This window comes from Prinia subflava, chromosome 3, assembly GCF_021018805.1.
Source record: "Prinia subflava isolate CZ2003 ecotype Zambia chromosome 3, Cam_Psub_1.2, whole genome shotgun sequence".
In the NCBI taxonomy this organism is placed as follows: domain Eukaryota; kingdom Metazoa; phylum Chordata; class Aves; order Passeriformes; family Cisticolidae; genus Prinia; species Prinia subflava.
In genome coordinates this window covers 21,054,455-21,071,860 of record NC_086249.1, presented here as the reverse complement: position 1 = coordinate 21,071,860, position 17,406 = coordinate 21,054,455, and the positions used below count along the sequence as shown (strand labels likewise).

General features: G+C 41.9%; 1 protein-coding gene across 1 annotated transcript in view; it reads right to left on the bottom strand.

Annotated features, from left to right (window-relative positions):
• Nucleotides 1-8,541, bottom strand: part of ACER3 (alkaline ceramidase 3) — a 55,520-nt gene extending 46,979 nt beyond the window's left edge. Inside the window, exon 1 of the mRNA XM_063394347.1 lies at nucleotides 8,337-8,541. Coding sequence (XP_063250417.1) covers nucleotides 8,337-8,439 — 103 coding nt within the window. The 5' untranslated portion in view covers nucleotides 8,440-8,541. The remainder of the gene's footprint in view (nucleotides 1-8,336) is intronic.
• Nucleotides 8,542-17,406: the final 8,865 nt, after the last annotated feature.

Genomic DNA, 17,406 nt, shown 5'->3' with positions numbered 1-17,406 from the left:
AACTGATTCTTAGAGAGAGACTGTACTCACCAGTAGCACAAACCAGCAATGATCCTCTGGTTTTTGCTCTGATACATTTAAAGAAAGCCCTGCAGTTCCACACCGCTGCTGCTAGCAGCAGCTTATAAAGATGGCATTCAACTGGTGCAAACAGAAGTGCATTGCCAACCTTTTTTCTACATTTTTGCTACTAAATTGAAAAAATAAAGCAAAAAATTTTGTTTCTCTGATTTTCCAGGCAGTTTAGTCATACACTGGGGTCAGCACATTGTGTATAGTTTATTCTTTCTGCTTATACAGCTCATTTTCAAAACTGTGAAACAGACTTGGAAAACAAGAATAGGAAAAAAAAAAAAAACAAAGATATGAGTTTTCATTCACAAACAAAGTACTACCTGGAGCAACTCTGAGTTTATATATTTGTGGGGTTTTTCTTAAGTCTGTAAGATTTAAAATCTAAAAAAATTAAATAATGTCTGTAGCCTGTGGAAGGAATGCAGGAATATCAGTAGAAATACACCCTGCAGCTGCATGCAAGAACCCCCAGAGCAGCTTGGCTGGAAGACCAGCAGCAGCAGACCTGGAAGCCTCTGGCGGAGAGCAGCGCTACAAACTCCCTCCAAGAGCAATCAAATCTGCAATGAGACTCACACAAACATGAAAATGTCTGATGTGCAAGAAAGGGTAAGTACTTCTACAAGAAAAATGCACTCATTTTACCTAGAAGAAATGTAAACTCCTCTCTGTGACAACAAAATCAATTCACCAGTTCTGTTGGTCACTTTCGCTTCCTGTTGTAGATGACCCATTTGATTTCAGAGCAAGCCACATCTCCAGATCCTCCTTCTCCAAGATATACAAGTAATTTTTCAATTATCCCTAGGTTTCCTCAATGAAGCTTAAAATATCCATTTGATGGGATCACAATAGCCTGCTTTCCAGTCAGGAAGCAGGTCTTTGCCTGAACAAACAAATGGTGTTGACCAGGCAAGATGAAGAAAGAGATGTCATTTGTTCATCAGATTGACACAGAAATATCTCTGTCCCAAGACTGAAAGTGTCCAGACTAATTTTAATGCTCAGTGCTCTAAAGGACTTCTTTGAGCTAATACTGTATCTGTTTCCCAGATGATGATTCTTGTTCAAATGGAAATCCTTACCCAACTGGAATTAGCAATTACTAAAAAATCCAGCCTACAGAGCAGTAGCATCATAAGCTTACTGCAAATAATGAACTCATTAAAGCATTGTATAAATCAAGAGCTTCCATTGTCATGTCTTATGACCATTAGTTTGATAGCTTGAAATCCTGCTAGTTGGAATACATAAAAATTCATACCAAATTCATACAAAACATACAGATGTTCAGCTCACCCCTAACACCATGTCTTTTCCTAATTGTGCTTGTCTGCTTTCCTGCCTGAAAAAGTCTAACTCTTGCCTTCTCAAATACAAAAGTCAAATCTCAAACTAACATCCTGGACCTTGCCCGTCTTAATAAAGCCACACTCTTGTCCCCTTTCTCCAGTTCCTCTGGTTAGAGAGGAGAACTGCAGTATTATCTAGGCTTGGCTAAGGGCAAATACCTTCCTGTTCACAAAGCCAGCCAGAGATCCTTTAAGAGACACACACTCTGCACTTATCATTTCAGGGTCATTCCAAGGACACTGCACTCAGAAAACATGTCCAACGGAACCAAGGAACAATGTAAAAGCAAATAAGAGAAACTAAAGCCCTAGGACACAGCTAGGAAATAGACACGCTGCTGGACACTAATCTCAGATCTGAAATAAAGTTTGGAATTTCCTTCAGGAAAGAGCTGCAATGTGCAGGACAGGTCGAGTCACCAGTTGCTGGAGAGGGATCGTATAAGGCTGAGGAAGGGGCACAAAGGGGCACAAATCCCTCCACCAAGACTGACAGAGAGAACAACTTCTGCCTCCCGAACTCCAGACACACTGAAATACTCTGCCAGATGATGATGGACCTGACTGTAAAGGACATAATGATCCTGAAGATGCTGACTGGAATGATCATTTAGAAATTTTGCAGTCACTGGTCACAGTGCACATGCAGCATATTTCTTCAAGGAAATTAATTTTTAGAAACAGAAAAAAATATCATGGTTAGACACTCCATTTTTTTGAGCTAGCACAAAACCTGAAAATTTGTAATAGCATTTTCAAGTACAAGGAAGAGTCTGTACCTTAAATCTAAACAGTACCCAGCAAAATCACCGAGCCTCTACCCCGAGCTTGCCCATATGGGCATATTCAGATCAATTAATGGTAAATGATTGACACTGAAGCAGTGTTGCTCTGGGGTTTTGTTATTGCACCCTTCTCTAGAATTTCTCTCTTCCTGGCACATTCTTTTGCTCTTTGCAGTACTTCCACAGAGACAGAATAACCAAGCACCTTTAATTCATGCAGCAGCTCAGCTTCTCTGCTAATGGACAGAAGAATGGGTGCAATTAATGAGGCAGGTGCAAAGAGCCCCCCAGCCAGAAGGCAATCTAAGGTAGGTAGCTTTGTTCTGATAACCACTTGCAAGTGGGTTCTCTTCTAGCATTATAGTGTCATGTTTCGATACACATTGAATTAAAAGAACTCTTTGGATTTTATTAACCTTTCATGATCTACAAACCTTTCCATGATCCTCTCGAAGCAGTCAGAGAAACAAGCCAACTGTGTGAGCACTTGCACGTGTCACAAGATAAAACACCCATACACTGCTGAGCTGTTGGGACTGGAGACAATTCCCAGACTTCCTTTGAACATTTTTTCATCGATAATTAAATCTTTCTCTTTTTTGTTTTTTTAATCTTTCCCACTTATCTGTGAAAGTCACCAGCAAATATAGAAAATGCATTACATAAATAGCAGTTTCACATACACAGGACACAACAAATCCCAGACTGAAGACTTTTTGTCTTTCAATTATGACAAAAGTTCTTAACTGTGACTAAAAGCTCATTAAAAGTAACTTAAAAGTCAGCAGCGTTCCTTTACAATAATTTATTTTACATTAATCCTCCTATTTCTAGCTACAAATATATATTCTGCAAATTCATATCATGCAATCCATAAACCTGTCTGCCTCAGTTTGCACATAAGAAAAATTAAATTGTACAAATGTCACTGCTCTGGTACCATTTGGAGTGGCAGATGTCCAACTGCCAGCTGTACAAGTACTGAATATGAAGCACTAATTACAGGGTAATCAAAAGCTTTGTTAAACCATATTTAAGAATTTTATTGTTGCTTAATAACTACACACATATTAGTAGACAAACACACATGTGGTTCTTTAGCACAGCATCTGCCAGGTTTTAAGCATATCCATAACATGATGGATAAATAAGAACTGGTGACTGGAGAAAACAACTTTCCAAGAGCCTTTGACCCCATCTTTCAATGAAGGCTGGTGGGAAAACTGAAAATTAAGCTGTCATGAGATAAAAGGAAGAGCTGCATCACGGATGAGAGATAAAAAGCAAGGAAGAATGAAAAATAATATATAAATCATTAGTCGTGGCAAAATGCATCAAAACAGTGTGACAAGACTATCTTTAGGCTTAAGCCAAGAATGTACTTTTACAGCCTAGGAAAGGAAATAAATTAATGCAACAGCATTTACCACTGATTCAGAATCAAATAGAAATAATAAAAAAAAAAACAAGACAGCAGAGACCATCTGGCTTATGATTTTGCTTCTGCTATATTATTCTTTGGAGAAAGGAACCACTCTTTCAACTTTTTTTGTCTGCAGCACAAAAGGCAAGCTAGAAGAGCTCATCCTAAAATGCACCACACAGCTGAGCACTGTTCTGCACATGCCACTTGACTTTACACTCACCATCAATTAGTTTAATGCTTCCTTTACCTTTTTGCTTGCAGTGTCCCCTCAGCTGAGGGAGCTCCCTCAAGAAGCCAGATAAATGTCCAGAGTAAAGATGTGATCTGGATTCCTCCAATGAGGTCATTAAATTTACATACTCAAATCCCTTTCAGTCTTAAAGTCTACAGGCCTGTGACACTGTCTTCTGTTAAACCACTCTATAGAACTCATCTGTGTCATGTCACCTCTAAATCGCTCCGCCTCAGCCAGGCAGTTGGGCAGATCACACTCAATTAAACCTGATGATGTTTCCTTCATCTGCCACTTTATCACTGAAAGAACAGGCCGAGCTCTTGAAGGCAGACAGTTGGCTCTATTTGAGTTTTCTTACTCTCACAGAGCACCTAGCCCAACAGTCTCTGGCTGCTTTCCAAAGCCTCTGGCAAAAAAGGCAAAATGCAACAGGACACCCATGAGGAACAAGTGACAGTCCATACATGGCAGTACAAATTCAACATTAATGACGTTATTCTAAATTTAAGTAAATTTTGCAAGTTTTTATGTTTTAAAGTGATGATCCCCATGGAAAATAGAGATGTGTGTATCTTTGGCATCTGTCTTCTCAAGCAATGCCTAAAAAGAAACAACAGTATTTTTGTGTCATTGTTCACAACGCAGAGAATGCTTGGACTTCATGCCATCCAAGGAGATAATGAGATATTTCACATTGAACAACACAAGTAACAGTAATCTTATCTCTATCTCTTGTCTGAGGCAAAAATCAGAAGACTTTAAGGAAGAAGAACAAAAACAGCGAGAAACATGGGCATATTCTCATGACAGGGACGGGGTTTTTTTCCTAAATAAGAGCCCCATAAGGAAATCCCAGTTACAAGAAGTCACTCACCAGATCTCTAATGAAAACAAAAACTAATGGATTTAACTCTGGTAATGATAATAATAATAATAAAAAATGTTTTCTTATACGAAGATATCAAAACATGCTGAGACAAGACCAGAAGCCAAGAAAGAAACAATTTCATCAATTCCTTGAGAAGCCTGAAGCAATGTTCTAGAGGCTTGCTGCTGAAAATGCCAGCATAAGGATACACTATCTCTAAACCAGTCATCTTGCAGATGATGCATATTGCTCGTGGACAATGATAGCTCAAAGCAACATAACGGGAAACATGACTCAAGTTAGGTCCAAACTGGAACACAGCATTCTGTTGATAACAACAACAAATTCGCCCCCATGATTCTCCTGACTGAGAATTGTAAGTCCTCATGTACCACACAGAGCTCCTTTGACTCTAAGATGTTTGTTTGAATTGGAACTACTCTAAATGCTTTCAGCAAAGGGAATATGTGAAGATTAGTTATATTCACTCATATTCTACAAGAGAAACTCTTCTTACAGAGATGACTGAATGCAAGAAGGGTAAGTCTCCTGTCATAGACATTCACATCAAAACAGAGCCCCAAAACTCAATGCTATGTGGGCTAAACTGACCTGAAACATCAACCCTGCTAAAATAAGCAGTAAGCTGTAACATTTGAGTGATAGGTGTTAAAAACCAGAACTTATATTTGTCCTTTTTCTATTTGCTTATGTGGGAGGATGGTAGGTTTATCCTTTACTATTTTTCTCAATCGAGTGTACAAAAGTTTGGATAATTCAGCTTTCAAGCACTGGGTTCTGGAAAGGTTTAGTTTTAAAGAAAGAAAGAAAAAAATCATGTCTACTACTTGCCCTCCAGCTCACAAGAGTCAATCAATGAGAAACCCTGAAAAAGGAATTACTACATCAGACAATAGGTTTGATCAGTGAGGGATATAAGACTAATTTTAAAGCTTAACAGAGTTAAGCTCACAAAATAATTCTTTTCAACTGGTTTTCCATTTCAATTGGTTTAATATTCTACAGACAGATGTAGAGCAGTTAGTCATCCACCTCCACAGGGGAGAAAAACTGACTAGGTGCAGACTCACAAAGGCAAGAAAAAACATTTTTCATTATTAAAAAAAATGAACTTTTGAATACATGTCATTGTGTTTGGGATACATCAAGGGAATGCAAGTATGAAGTGCTACACCACCACCTTCCCTCACTTCCACATCTCTCACTACATACAATTGGTAAGGTGCCATCATTTATACTAGTTCTTTCAGGAGTGAATGGCAAGGAACTGCATGTGGGCTTTTGGAACACAACATAGCAATTTAGTACTAAAAGTAGCATGTTAAAACCAAATTGTTAAATGGCACAAAAATGTAATTTGCACAACAAGCTTTCTGCTTGGTTCTTCACTCTGCAACCTATTTGGTTTGGGCCTGCCAGTATTCTTCAATCTTTGGATCTCCAAAGTTTCCTATAAATTATTCATAACACACACTTAATGCAAAAATTTTTACATACAGTCAGCTTTACCTGAGTGGTACCAAGTCAGAAACTGATTTTCACTCTTTGGTAAGGTAAAACTTCAGATAGTATCCCTACAACATTTATTGCCTCAGACCCTGAAAGCACTGTTACAGAACCACAGCTGAAGGAAATCTAGTCCATCTGGGCATCTGGACTGAAATTAGCTGCAGCTAAGCTAACCCTACACCACAGCAGAATTACTTATTCTTTTGCATTTTAAACTTCGACCATTTAAATACTCTATCTTTAGCACAGACCTTACACATAGTTTTTTTCAGTGCAACTGAGACAAACAAACCGTGGTCCCAAACACCAAAACTATAAGGAGGGACCAGACCTTTTATAATTACTCCCTTTTTCTTCAGAACACAAGCCTCTCTACCTCCCATTACTCTCATCCTCCTCTTCCTTCTTCTGAATAATCCAAAAGTAGCCAAAAAGTATCAGTTAACAAGGCCAACAATGCAGGGATTATTTAAAAAATTTACATGCTAGTCAAATTTATTTTTACATTAGTGAAACAACAGAACTTCCTCTTCCCTATGAGAATTATCTCACAAATTATGCTTGACAACAAGGAAGACACAAAAATACACACTCTGCAAAAGACTCATTCTATTTAAACTTCCAAGTCTGTCCCTTTTAAAGAGTATTTAATTTTGTTTCCTTTTCAGCCAGCCTGCCTCTTCTCAGCCATAAATCTACACACCAACTTCCTTTCTCCTCTGAGCTTCTAAGCTGCTTACGCTGCCGTTGTTCATTTCAGCTCCTGTTCTCCTTCCTATTCCTCTACTCCGAAGCCCCTTTCACAATTATTCATTTCGGAACCTCACCCATGTTAGTGTTTGCAACCAGGAGTCACAGCTTGGCATGGATGCCCAGAACCCTCCATCTTCTGCATGCCAAGCTCTTCCAAACCGCTGCTGAAGCATCCCAGCTATGTGAAGGGCCTCTCAGACTGCCCACTCCGAGCACTTCAGGGTAGGTGAGCCTGGTCACTTTAGCACTCAGGGCCCCAACACTTCAAAGGCAGCCACCTACCCTATACGTGTGAAAGTTTTTGTAGTACAGGGTGTGTGCCAGGCAGTAGCACATAATTATAACTGCTACACCCTTTAAAGTCACTGTCCAGGATACAAAAAAAATGTAGTTTTTCAACAAAACCTCAGTGACATGGGGCTTGATCTTTTATCACCTGCAAGACACTCCTTCCTCAAGCAGCTGATGGATGACCCTGCAGTTGAAGCCCCTTCTTTCTTTCCCTTAAACATGCTAAATCCCGACTGTTTCTGAATAACATAGTTTTGAGGTCAAACCAATGGCCTGCTCTCTTGCCAGTGCTGTGAGATATCCTAAAAGACAACTACGGCCAACAGAGCGACCCTTCAAGCCTTGCTTAACTCCCACCACCTGCAGCAGAGCCACCTGACTGACTGATGGTGGTCATCAAGAGGCACCACAGTTGGGGGAAAGTGTTTTCCCTGGATGAAGACGTATCTTGCATAGGAAAAAACCTTTTTTCTCTCTGACGAGCTTCATTTGGTTTGACAGTCCAGGCTGGGCAGATGGTTCCACCTCACGGGGAGCAGAGCAGCAGACCCGTGCGGCTTCACGGCGCGGCACCCCAAGCACGACCCCAGCGAAAACCCCTCTCCTCACCCATGCCTGGGGTGCCACACAACCACTCCGGTTCCCCTGATAATCCCCAGGACCCATCTCATGGGCCATCCCATCCCAGCCACCCCACAGGCCCCCGGCAGCCCCGCTCCAGCCCTGCCATCCCTATGGACACAGGCCGAAGGGACACGCTGGGGAGAGAGGGGCTACACCACCTCCTGCGTCCGACACGGATTTGTGTGGGAAGGCGGTAGAAAACACCCATTTTCCACCCACCAGGGCTGGCTGAGGGGCAGCGACACCGTCACCCCGCAGGAAAGAGGGGCCAAGGAGAAGGAGGGATTCCCCCGCCGCAGGGAGAGAGCACGAAGGGCTGCGGAGAGGGAGAAGGAGGCGGCGGTGAAGCGCGGCCCCCGGGGCCGGGGCAGGAACCGGGGCCGGAGCGGCCACTCACAGAACTCGGCGATGTAGTAGGAGACGGCGTAGTTCTCCTCGCACCACTCCAGGGTGGAGGTCGGCGGACCCCAGTAACCCTCCCGGTCGGCGGCCGGAGCCATTGCGGTGCCCGCTCCAGGCTAGAGCGGAGCCAGGGCACTGGGGAAGCGCAGGGAGAAGGGCTCCGGGCCCGGAGCGCCGTGGCGGCGGGAGAGCGGGCGGGGCCGGCGCTGGGCCCGCCCGGCGGGGCGGAGCCGCGGTCGCCATGGGGACGGGCTGCGGCCTGTGGGACGGAGCAAACGGGGACGGGAAAACACGGATGTGGTGAAAAACGTGGATATGGGGAAAGTCTGTGGGGAGACACCGGCGCGGGACATGCTTGGCTCTCAGGGAACCCGCGCGATGCTGCTGTGAGGATGAGGCGGGACGTGCAACATCACAGAGCTCTCCTCAGCCGCTTTTCAAGCCGGTCTGGGGACAGCGAGGAGGTTTCCTCCCTCAGCTTTCCACACTGGTTTTCCTTATCGATTTCATGTAGTGTTTGTAAGGCAAGTGAGGCAGCGTGGTGTCTTCATGTTGTTGAAACACAGCTTCAGCATGGTAGAATGGTTGGAAGGGACCTTAAGGACCTGCCAGTTCCAGCCCCCTGCCATGGGCAGGGACACCTTCCACTAGACCTAGCCCCATCCAACCTGACTTTATCACTGCCAGGGACGGGGCAGCCACAGCTTCTCTGGGCAGCCTGTGCCAGGGCCTCACCACCTTCGCATTGAAGAATTTCTTCCTGAAGGCAATGAAGAGGCAAGTGTTCCTCATACTCGTGGGCTGGGAGAAGGAAGAAGTTTTTTATAGCACTGCCTGCTAAACGGGGGTTTTCCTCTCCGCTGATGCCTTATTTAGTTTCCTCAGTGCTTACTACGCGTACTATGCTTACACCCATAATATGCAAAGTGCTTCTCAAGCAGAGTTGGTATCCAGAGACAAGTACAATCTAAAAATGGAAAGACTTGAGACACAAGGGAAAAGAATAAAGTGTACCAGTAAAGGCCTGATAATACTGTGTGTTTTGTGTTTCAGAGGGCGATCCAAAGACTTGAGGAGAAGCTTTGGGCAGACCTTGGGGGCTGTACACAGTGCTTACACCCTGCTGGCCAGCAGAATTTATTATACCTGCATATAAACACACAGATTTCTTTTTCCACATCTTATTTCTTCTCACCTTTCCTTCTGTAAGCTGAGAAATGCCAGTCTAAACACAGATCTTTCCTACTGTAAATACTGCTGTTTCAGAATGTATACATGTATCTTGAAGACTGTCTTGCTTTCTGAAGTTCAGTTTGTATATAATTGCTTCCAGCATCAGGTGGAGATGTATTTAACATATATCACTACTTTTCATCATGGTTTAAAGCACTAAAATAAAATTTTAGCGATGGCAGTGACAATACACCTAAATTGTCAAAACAGCATCATAATCCCTGTGGATTTTTATATGCAGACCTGTCTTCCTATATTTTTCAGACCTAGATTACTTCCACAGATTTAGACTTTCAAGACTGGGGTCTGGAAGAGTACCAGACTCATCAAAATGCATAAAACTGGCTGTAAACAATGAGGAGGATTCTGGCCTGCTTGATGCACTTTAGATTTTTAGACTTTTGAAGGTACAGTTTATACAATAAGGAAGCTTGTAGGACTCTGATTTTTTTTTTCTCATGATAAACCATTTTAATATTAGAAGTTCTTGACAGAAAAAGAATTAAAAATTTTAAATTGCAGTTGTTCAGAAACTAAGGAGAGAACTATGAATAATTTTAAATATTAACTAATAGTTAAATATTAAATAATAAATATTTACTCACCAGGAACAAAAATGGCAAAAACATGGAAAAATGTAGGCAATTTTTATAATATTGAATTATGGTTTACTTTAAATAAATAATTAAAAATATTTGAGCCTGTTTCTTTTCTCATCTTGTGCATGCTGTCCATGCACATGATGAAGAGAGAAGATTTACCACTGCACTAGAAAAAAAAGTCAGACAGGAAACTAGCTTTAAAACTGGGCAAGATAAATTAGTGAAGGGTTTTATGTGGTAGATACCAATAATGTAGGTTGTCATCCATTCTGATTTCTGCAGAAATACAAGAAAAATTCATAGCTAGGCCTTTATTTCAATCACTAGGGATTTTTTTTTAATTTATTTGGCATATTTCTGGAGTATTCTCCATCACAATGTGCATTTACTTCTGACTTGTGCTGTGGCTTGGTTCTCTGCTTTTGAACTCTGACAAAACTTTCAGTCACTGCATTCAGAAGGTTATTATTGAAGAGGCAGCCCCAAACTATTATAATAGATGCTTTTTTTCCCCCTGAAAATGTTTTGTAGAGGCAAACTTGACTTCCACAAAACCCATTTGACTGCTTCAGCTGTTACAAGAATACATATTAAAGTCAGTACTTCTCCTCTGTAACCTTGAGCTATGCCTTGTTCAGTCCATTACTGCGCTGGATATAATGTGACAGCCTGAAGTTCTTTGCATCTAAATGTGGTCCATCTGATTAAAGGATCAAATCTACCTCTGTCCATGTGTTGGGTTTTCTCTGTCTGATCTGTACAACCTATGGGGGGAATGTCTTGTTTCTGAAACAGCAAAAAACCAAACAGAGCTACTGAAATGCTTATTTTCAGTATTACTAAAAACCTGCTTGTCATGCCAATGGAGTAGTTTCCTGTGGCCTCAGGTTGCCTGTGGCAAAGGATCCTCTTTCCATACAGTTTAATGTTGCCCTGAAAACTTATGGCTTAACTGATCAGTGGGTAATTGAATAATGTCAATTTACACCACTAGAGGGATATGTCCTGTCACTTTAGTTTGTGGATCCAGTAGTATCTTTCTTGGGAATGGGAAAGAACTGCTGTTCAAGAATGGCACATGTTCAGCTCCTTGTGATCAGGTAAATTCAGGGAATGACACCTGAGGAACAATTTTATCTCTCTCTGCTCTGTGCAAACACTTTACCGTGGCTTGTGCTGCTGATTGCTTTATTTGTGCATAAAATGAGACCCAATAAGCAGATTGTTTAGAACTCGTTATGGAGACATATGTTGGGGAAGATTGTACTTATTCCCTCTCCTCATGTGTATGTGCTTAAAGGGGAAGATAAAACTGATATAAAATCTTGAAGATGCTTTTACTGCTTGGTTCTCATAATGTTAAAGTAATCAGTCACAAAAATAAAACTGAATTTTGTCCTACATACTGCCTGTTCAAATTTTACAGGTAATTATCCCAGAATGGTTTGGGTTGGAAGGGATCTTGAGGATCCTCTAGTTCCAACCCCCCACCCACACCGTAGGCAGGGACACCTTCTAAAAGACCAAGCTGCTCAAAGCCTTGAACAATTCCAGGGATGGACATCCACAGTTTAACTGGACAATCTGTTCCAGTGCCTCACCACCCTCACATAAAATAATTTCTTCCTAATATCTAACCTGACTCTGCCTTCTGCCCGTTCAAAACTATTTCACCTTTTCCTAAGACTCTATGCCCTGGTCAAAAGTCTCTCTCCAGTTCTCTTGGAGCCCCTTTAAGTACTGAAAGGAGTGATAAAATCTCCCTGGAGCCTTCTCCAGCCTGAACAACTCTCTCAACCTGTGTTCACAGAAGAGATGCTCCAGCCCTTTAAGCATCTTATGAACTTGTCCCTTTTCTAAGGCCTTTTTTTATTGGGTTGTAGCATTTACACCATCTTAGGTATGGAATCCTGAGTCATGACTCTCAGCTCTAAAGTCTTACTTTCCATGATAAGGCTGATTTCTAAATACTGCAGTTCCAAAAGTCATTATTGGCAGCTTTCTGAATTGCCTAGCTTATAGTGGTTACAGGAAAAGGGTATCAACACCTCTAGATTCTGCAAGCCCAGTCCTGTGTAACATGTAATTTATCCCATTGATTTATATGCAAATATCATGAGTAAGATGCTAAAAGTAGGATTATAAGAGGTTGAATCAGACTCTATAATGTGCCCTGAAGTTTGAGGGCTCTTTATGAGCACTGGTGCTAAGATGATGATAATTACACCTGGAGTATTATCGTGGTAAGTTATTGGCACCCGAATGAGTGAAAAAGAGAAGTTGTTTCCTGACATGAGGAAGGATCTGATCCAAGAAACTTTAATGGACTTTAACAGATCTGATTACCTGCTCATTGCTAGGTAAAGCAGAAATGCCTGTGCTGGAGTTAAATGGAGTCAGGCATTTGTAAATTATCATCAAGGGGACTCATGTCCTAGAGCCATATAAATATTCATAATTTCCCCAGTGTAATATGGCTATTCTTAGTCATAGTTTCAAGGCTATTGTTGCATTTTGGCAACTGATTGCGGTGGTGAATGACAGCATCATGGATTGCAGCTCTGTGATGCTGTGAGCACCCAGCACTGATGGGCTCAGAAATGAATACAACCACCTGAACAGTGTTATAAAGGATTGATAGAAACAAGGGCTACTGAGTGCAGATATCTAGGGAAGGAAGTGTGACTTGCTAGGGACAGAACATTCCCTCACTCAGAGGATGATTCAGTCCTACAGTCGATCCTCAAAGCAGATTTTAGGGAGGTATTTTCTCCTCTCCACCCTTTTTCAGCAAAAGCCTGTTTGCTTAGGTGTATCAAGATGTATCCCAAACCCTTCAAAATCAAAAGCTGAGGCAGGTGATATCATCCACAGCAGGCCCTATTTTACCAAAATGAGGATGCTTGCTTCCTTGTAGCAGTGCATTAAGCTGAAGCTTTTGTGCACCTGGTGGTTACTGCTCTGCAAGCACACAGCCTGCGTAGGTGTCTCCAAGCACCTGCAGCTTTCAACCCGTTGTACTAGTCTGAACTAAAATTCATGTCACTTTGCACTAATTTTCAGGGCTGAAAATGGTAAGGGAGGAGATAAACCTGCTGTTCATCATTCCCAAGGGAGAAGCACCTGACACAGGGAGAATCGTGGAAGGAGAGCTCTTCTCCACTTATCAGAGCTTAATTCACCTTTATATGTGAATCAGAGCCCTTACCAGCTGCAAAATGTCTGTAGTAAATGTACTCTGGTTTAAGCTGAAACATCAAATGAAAATCTATCAAGGGAAGGAGACTTTTCAAAAACACAAATGGCAGGTGCCTCAATCTCATTGACTCTCAAAGGAGCCTGGAAATTGGTTTGCCTTTGTGCTTTGGAATTCTTCTAGTGCTTTAAAATAGCAAAAGCAAATGCCATAACTGTTCATTGTTTACACTTGTAAACAGCTTTCTCTTTAGGAAAAAACATAGCAAGCTGTCTTTTCCTGCCTGCTAATCTACATACGCAGATCTCAAAATGAAGAGACTCACACAAAGTTTGTAACAATATTTAAGTGTGTCAATTTTGGTTTGAATCCTGCTTTACAGGCTCAGTTCATTTTCTTAAATGCTGGCATCTTGTGTCACTGAAGATTCTTTCAGAGCAACAGCTGAAGGCCAGGCAGGATGCCCTGGGATCGCTGGAACTTGTCTACATGCAGTGTCATATCCCATGTGGTGCTCAGGTGCTTTGTCTCCAAGGGCACTAAATGTCTATGATTTTATGAGCTGAATTAAGCTTAGATGTCTGGTTTCTTGTCTGGATGATGTTATGTAAGGCCATAAATCCGAGGTCCTTACTCTCTTCTGAAAAGGAACTCTGCTTTGGTTTAAGGTAAATGAAACTCCTGTTAGGTTTTCTGTACTCAGAGCATCCATGGAAGCTGCATACCTAATTGGCTCTTGGACTTGCATTGACCTCAGATGGCTGGAACTGAGGCATTCAAGGAAAACAATCTCACTTAGAATCCTGGAATCATGGAATCATTAAAGTTGGAAAAAAACTCTAATATCACTGAGTCCAACTGCTAATCTACCACCACCATGCTCACCACTAAACCATGTCCCCCAGTGCCACATCCACAGGTTTTTTGAACACTTCCAGAGATGGTGATTCCTCCACTTCCCTGGGCAGCCTGTTGCTTCTGTATCTTATACCATCCATTGGAGTCACCTGTCCTTAAGACAAATTATAAATTCCCTATTTGAAATCTGGGAGGAAAGAGACCCTGGAGGATAAAAGTCATGAAACATGGGCTCTCTAGAGTGCTTGACCAGGCAGCACTATTTGGGATGCAAAATGACAGTAGCACTTTTTGGATGGTGAGAACAGGAGCAACAATCCTCTCTTTTTGTTTCTATCCTAGCTCCCTTCTCATGAATGGAGACAAGAAGGGGTGTGGAGAACACATCACTAGTTCTCTCTTGCTATCAGCTCCTTTTGGGGACGAAAAGGCAGGGCATTGGCAGCTTGCAGTTAAGGTCAGAATCTACATATAGTATCATGATATTGCTGTGGCGCAGAGGTAAGAGAATTGTTTTCCAGCAAACATGTTTTCAGCCCTGCAGGAAATACTTTGGAATGTTTGTGCTTTATGTGACTTGACAGTGTTCAAAGCCATTGGGTATATTAGGAAGGAATTTCCTGGTGGTAGTGGCTACCTTGTGCAGGCAGGTGGCCATCAGTAGCAAGCTTTGGGGTGTCAACGTCAGTTTGCTAACCTGTCCTGCCAAGGCTCTTCAAGATGAGGCCTCCTCCCATCTACATTTATACTACTAAAGTTTCTGGTATCATTGATTTGAAGTGTGAACTCCTGATGAGTATCTGAACTTCCCAGTCATACCAATTTGAGCGTATGATCAGAGAATCATTGAACCATAGAATGGTTACCGTTGGAAGGACCTTAAAGATCATCTCGTTCCAGCACCCCTGCCATGGGAGACAGGATCACCTTCCACTAGACCAGGTTTCTCAAAGCCTGCTCCATGCTGGCCTTAAACACTTCCAGGGCATCCACAGCTTCTCTGGGAAACTTGTTCCAGTGCCTCACCACTCTCACATTAAAGAATTTCTTCTTACTATCCATTTAAGCCTACCCTCTTCCAGTTTAAAACCATCTCCCCTTGTCCTGTCACTGCAGGCCCCTGTAAAAAGTCCCTGCCCAGCTCTCTTGTGATCAATTGGAGATTGGTCAAGGACCACTCAGTGACCACCTACTGCAGGAATGTAAGTCCCAATGATATAAAGGTTACTTAAGGCAAATTTTGAAGGAAAAATATTGTCAAGAAGCAAGAAACTGGAAGACAGGCCAATCTGGTCTATGAGGGAGAAGGGCTGAATTTTTTTTAATCCTAAAATAGCAGTAGGAATGGATTTGGAATAATTAGCTGTTGCCACTGGTTCCCCTTTTCTTATAACTTTCAGCTGAAGGAAGAAAGCACCCATAAACCATTCATCACCTGTATTTTGTGTAATTAATCAGTTGATGTCTGAACATGGAAGGTGATTTATCATACTCTATAAACCCTGTCCATCCAATTGTGCACTGCTTGTCACTTGGTCTCATGGACAGCAAAAGCAATTCCTTATATTGCTACTCTCAAAAAAAATCTCGGCAGCAAGAGGAGAAAACCACTAGGAACAAGCAAAATCTCAGTGGTAAGCAGATGCACATATATTAAAATGTCAAATGTTTAAAAAAAAAAATTGAAATATCTTCAGTTGTACTGTACCAACAGTGGGGAAGGCAGCTGCTATTATTTTCCTTGATCTCTAGGAAAATGGCATATTTACCCAAGCATATGCAAATTTTTCTATTGAGCCTGGAAATGAAGCACATTCTGCTCATGTAATGTTATATTTCTTTAATTTACTGGAGGGAGGAGGAGGAAAGGAAAGATCAAGTCATTATTTACTTGACAAAATCCTTTGTTACTTTTCTGGGTATCAGTTAATTACCATTGAGCTAATCACCTTATACTTCAGCCAAACTCTTTGCTCTAACAAGTCGTTAATAAAAGAGGCTGCTCAGACAATTCAAATTTACTTTATTAGCATAGCTTGGATATTTCAGACCTATGAACTAAAGGGGGATAAAAGAAAATACAAAGAAATACAATAATACGTTTCCACTTCCCACTTTCTTTTGGGGTGACTTGTATCCCTCCATTTCCACAGTAAATTGTTGATTAGCTGCCTCAGTAGGACAGCTCATTACTAGACAGGGAAAGAAGGATATTTTATGGAACTTTTCTACCAAGGGCCCTACTTTATTGTGGCATCAGCTATCAAGAAGTGGAGCTGATGTCACAGAAGTGAGTCACAGAATCACAGAATGACTTAGGAAGGGAAAGACCTGTTAAGATCACCAAGCCCAACCACTAACCCAGTACTGTCAAACCCACCAATAAACCATGTCCCTAAGTGCCACATCTATATGTTTTTAAAATCCTTCCAGGGATGGTGATTCCATCACTTCCCTGTGATAGAACAGGGTAGCCTGTTCCAAAGCTTGACAATCATTTTGGTGAAGAATTTTTTCCTGATATCCAATCTAAACTGGGGAAGACGACCAGCCTGACTGGACAGGAAGCTTTCACTGGAACTCTGGGAAAAAGAAGAGTTCATAACCTTTGGAAGAAGGGGCAGGCTACTCAGGAAGAGTCCAAGAATGCCATTAGGTCATGTAGAAAGAAAATTAGAAACGTGAAAGCTCAGCTAGAATTCAATCTGGCCACTGCTGTGAAAGATAATAAGAAGAGTTTTTATAAAAACATTGAAACAAAAGGAAAATGTCCATTCTTTATTGGATGCAGAGAGGGACATTGTCACCAAGAATGAGGATAAGGCTGAGGTACCTAATACCTTCTTCACCTCAGTCTTCAAGAGTAAGGCCACTTATCTTTAGGACAACTGGCACCCTGACCTGGTAGATAGGAGCAGGGAGCAGAAGAGACCCCCAGCAACCCAGGAGAAAGAGTTGGGGAGAGTCCTGTTTAGTACCTTTACTGATGTTCTGGATGAAGGAATCAAGGACATCTTCAGTAAGTTCACAGATGACACCAAGCTGGGTAGGAATGTTGATCTGCTGGAGGGCAGGAGGGCTCTGCAGAGAGATCTGGACAGGCTGGATCCATGGGTCCAGGCCAAGTGCTGGGTCCTCCCCTTGGATCACAACAACCCCTGGCGGCGATACAGCCT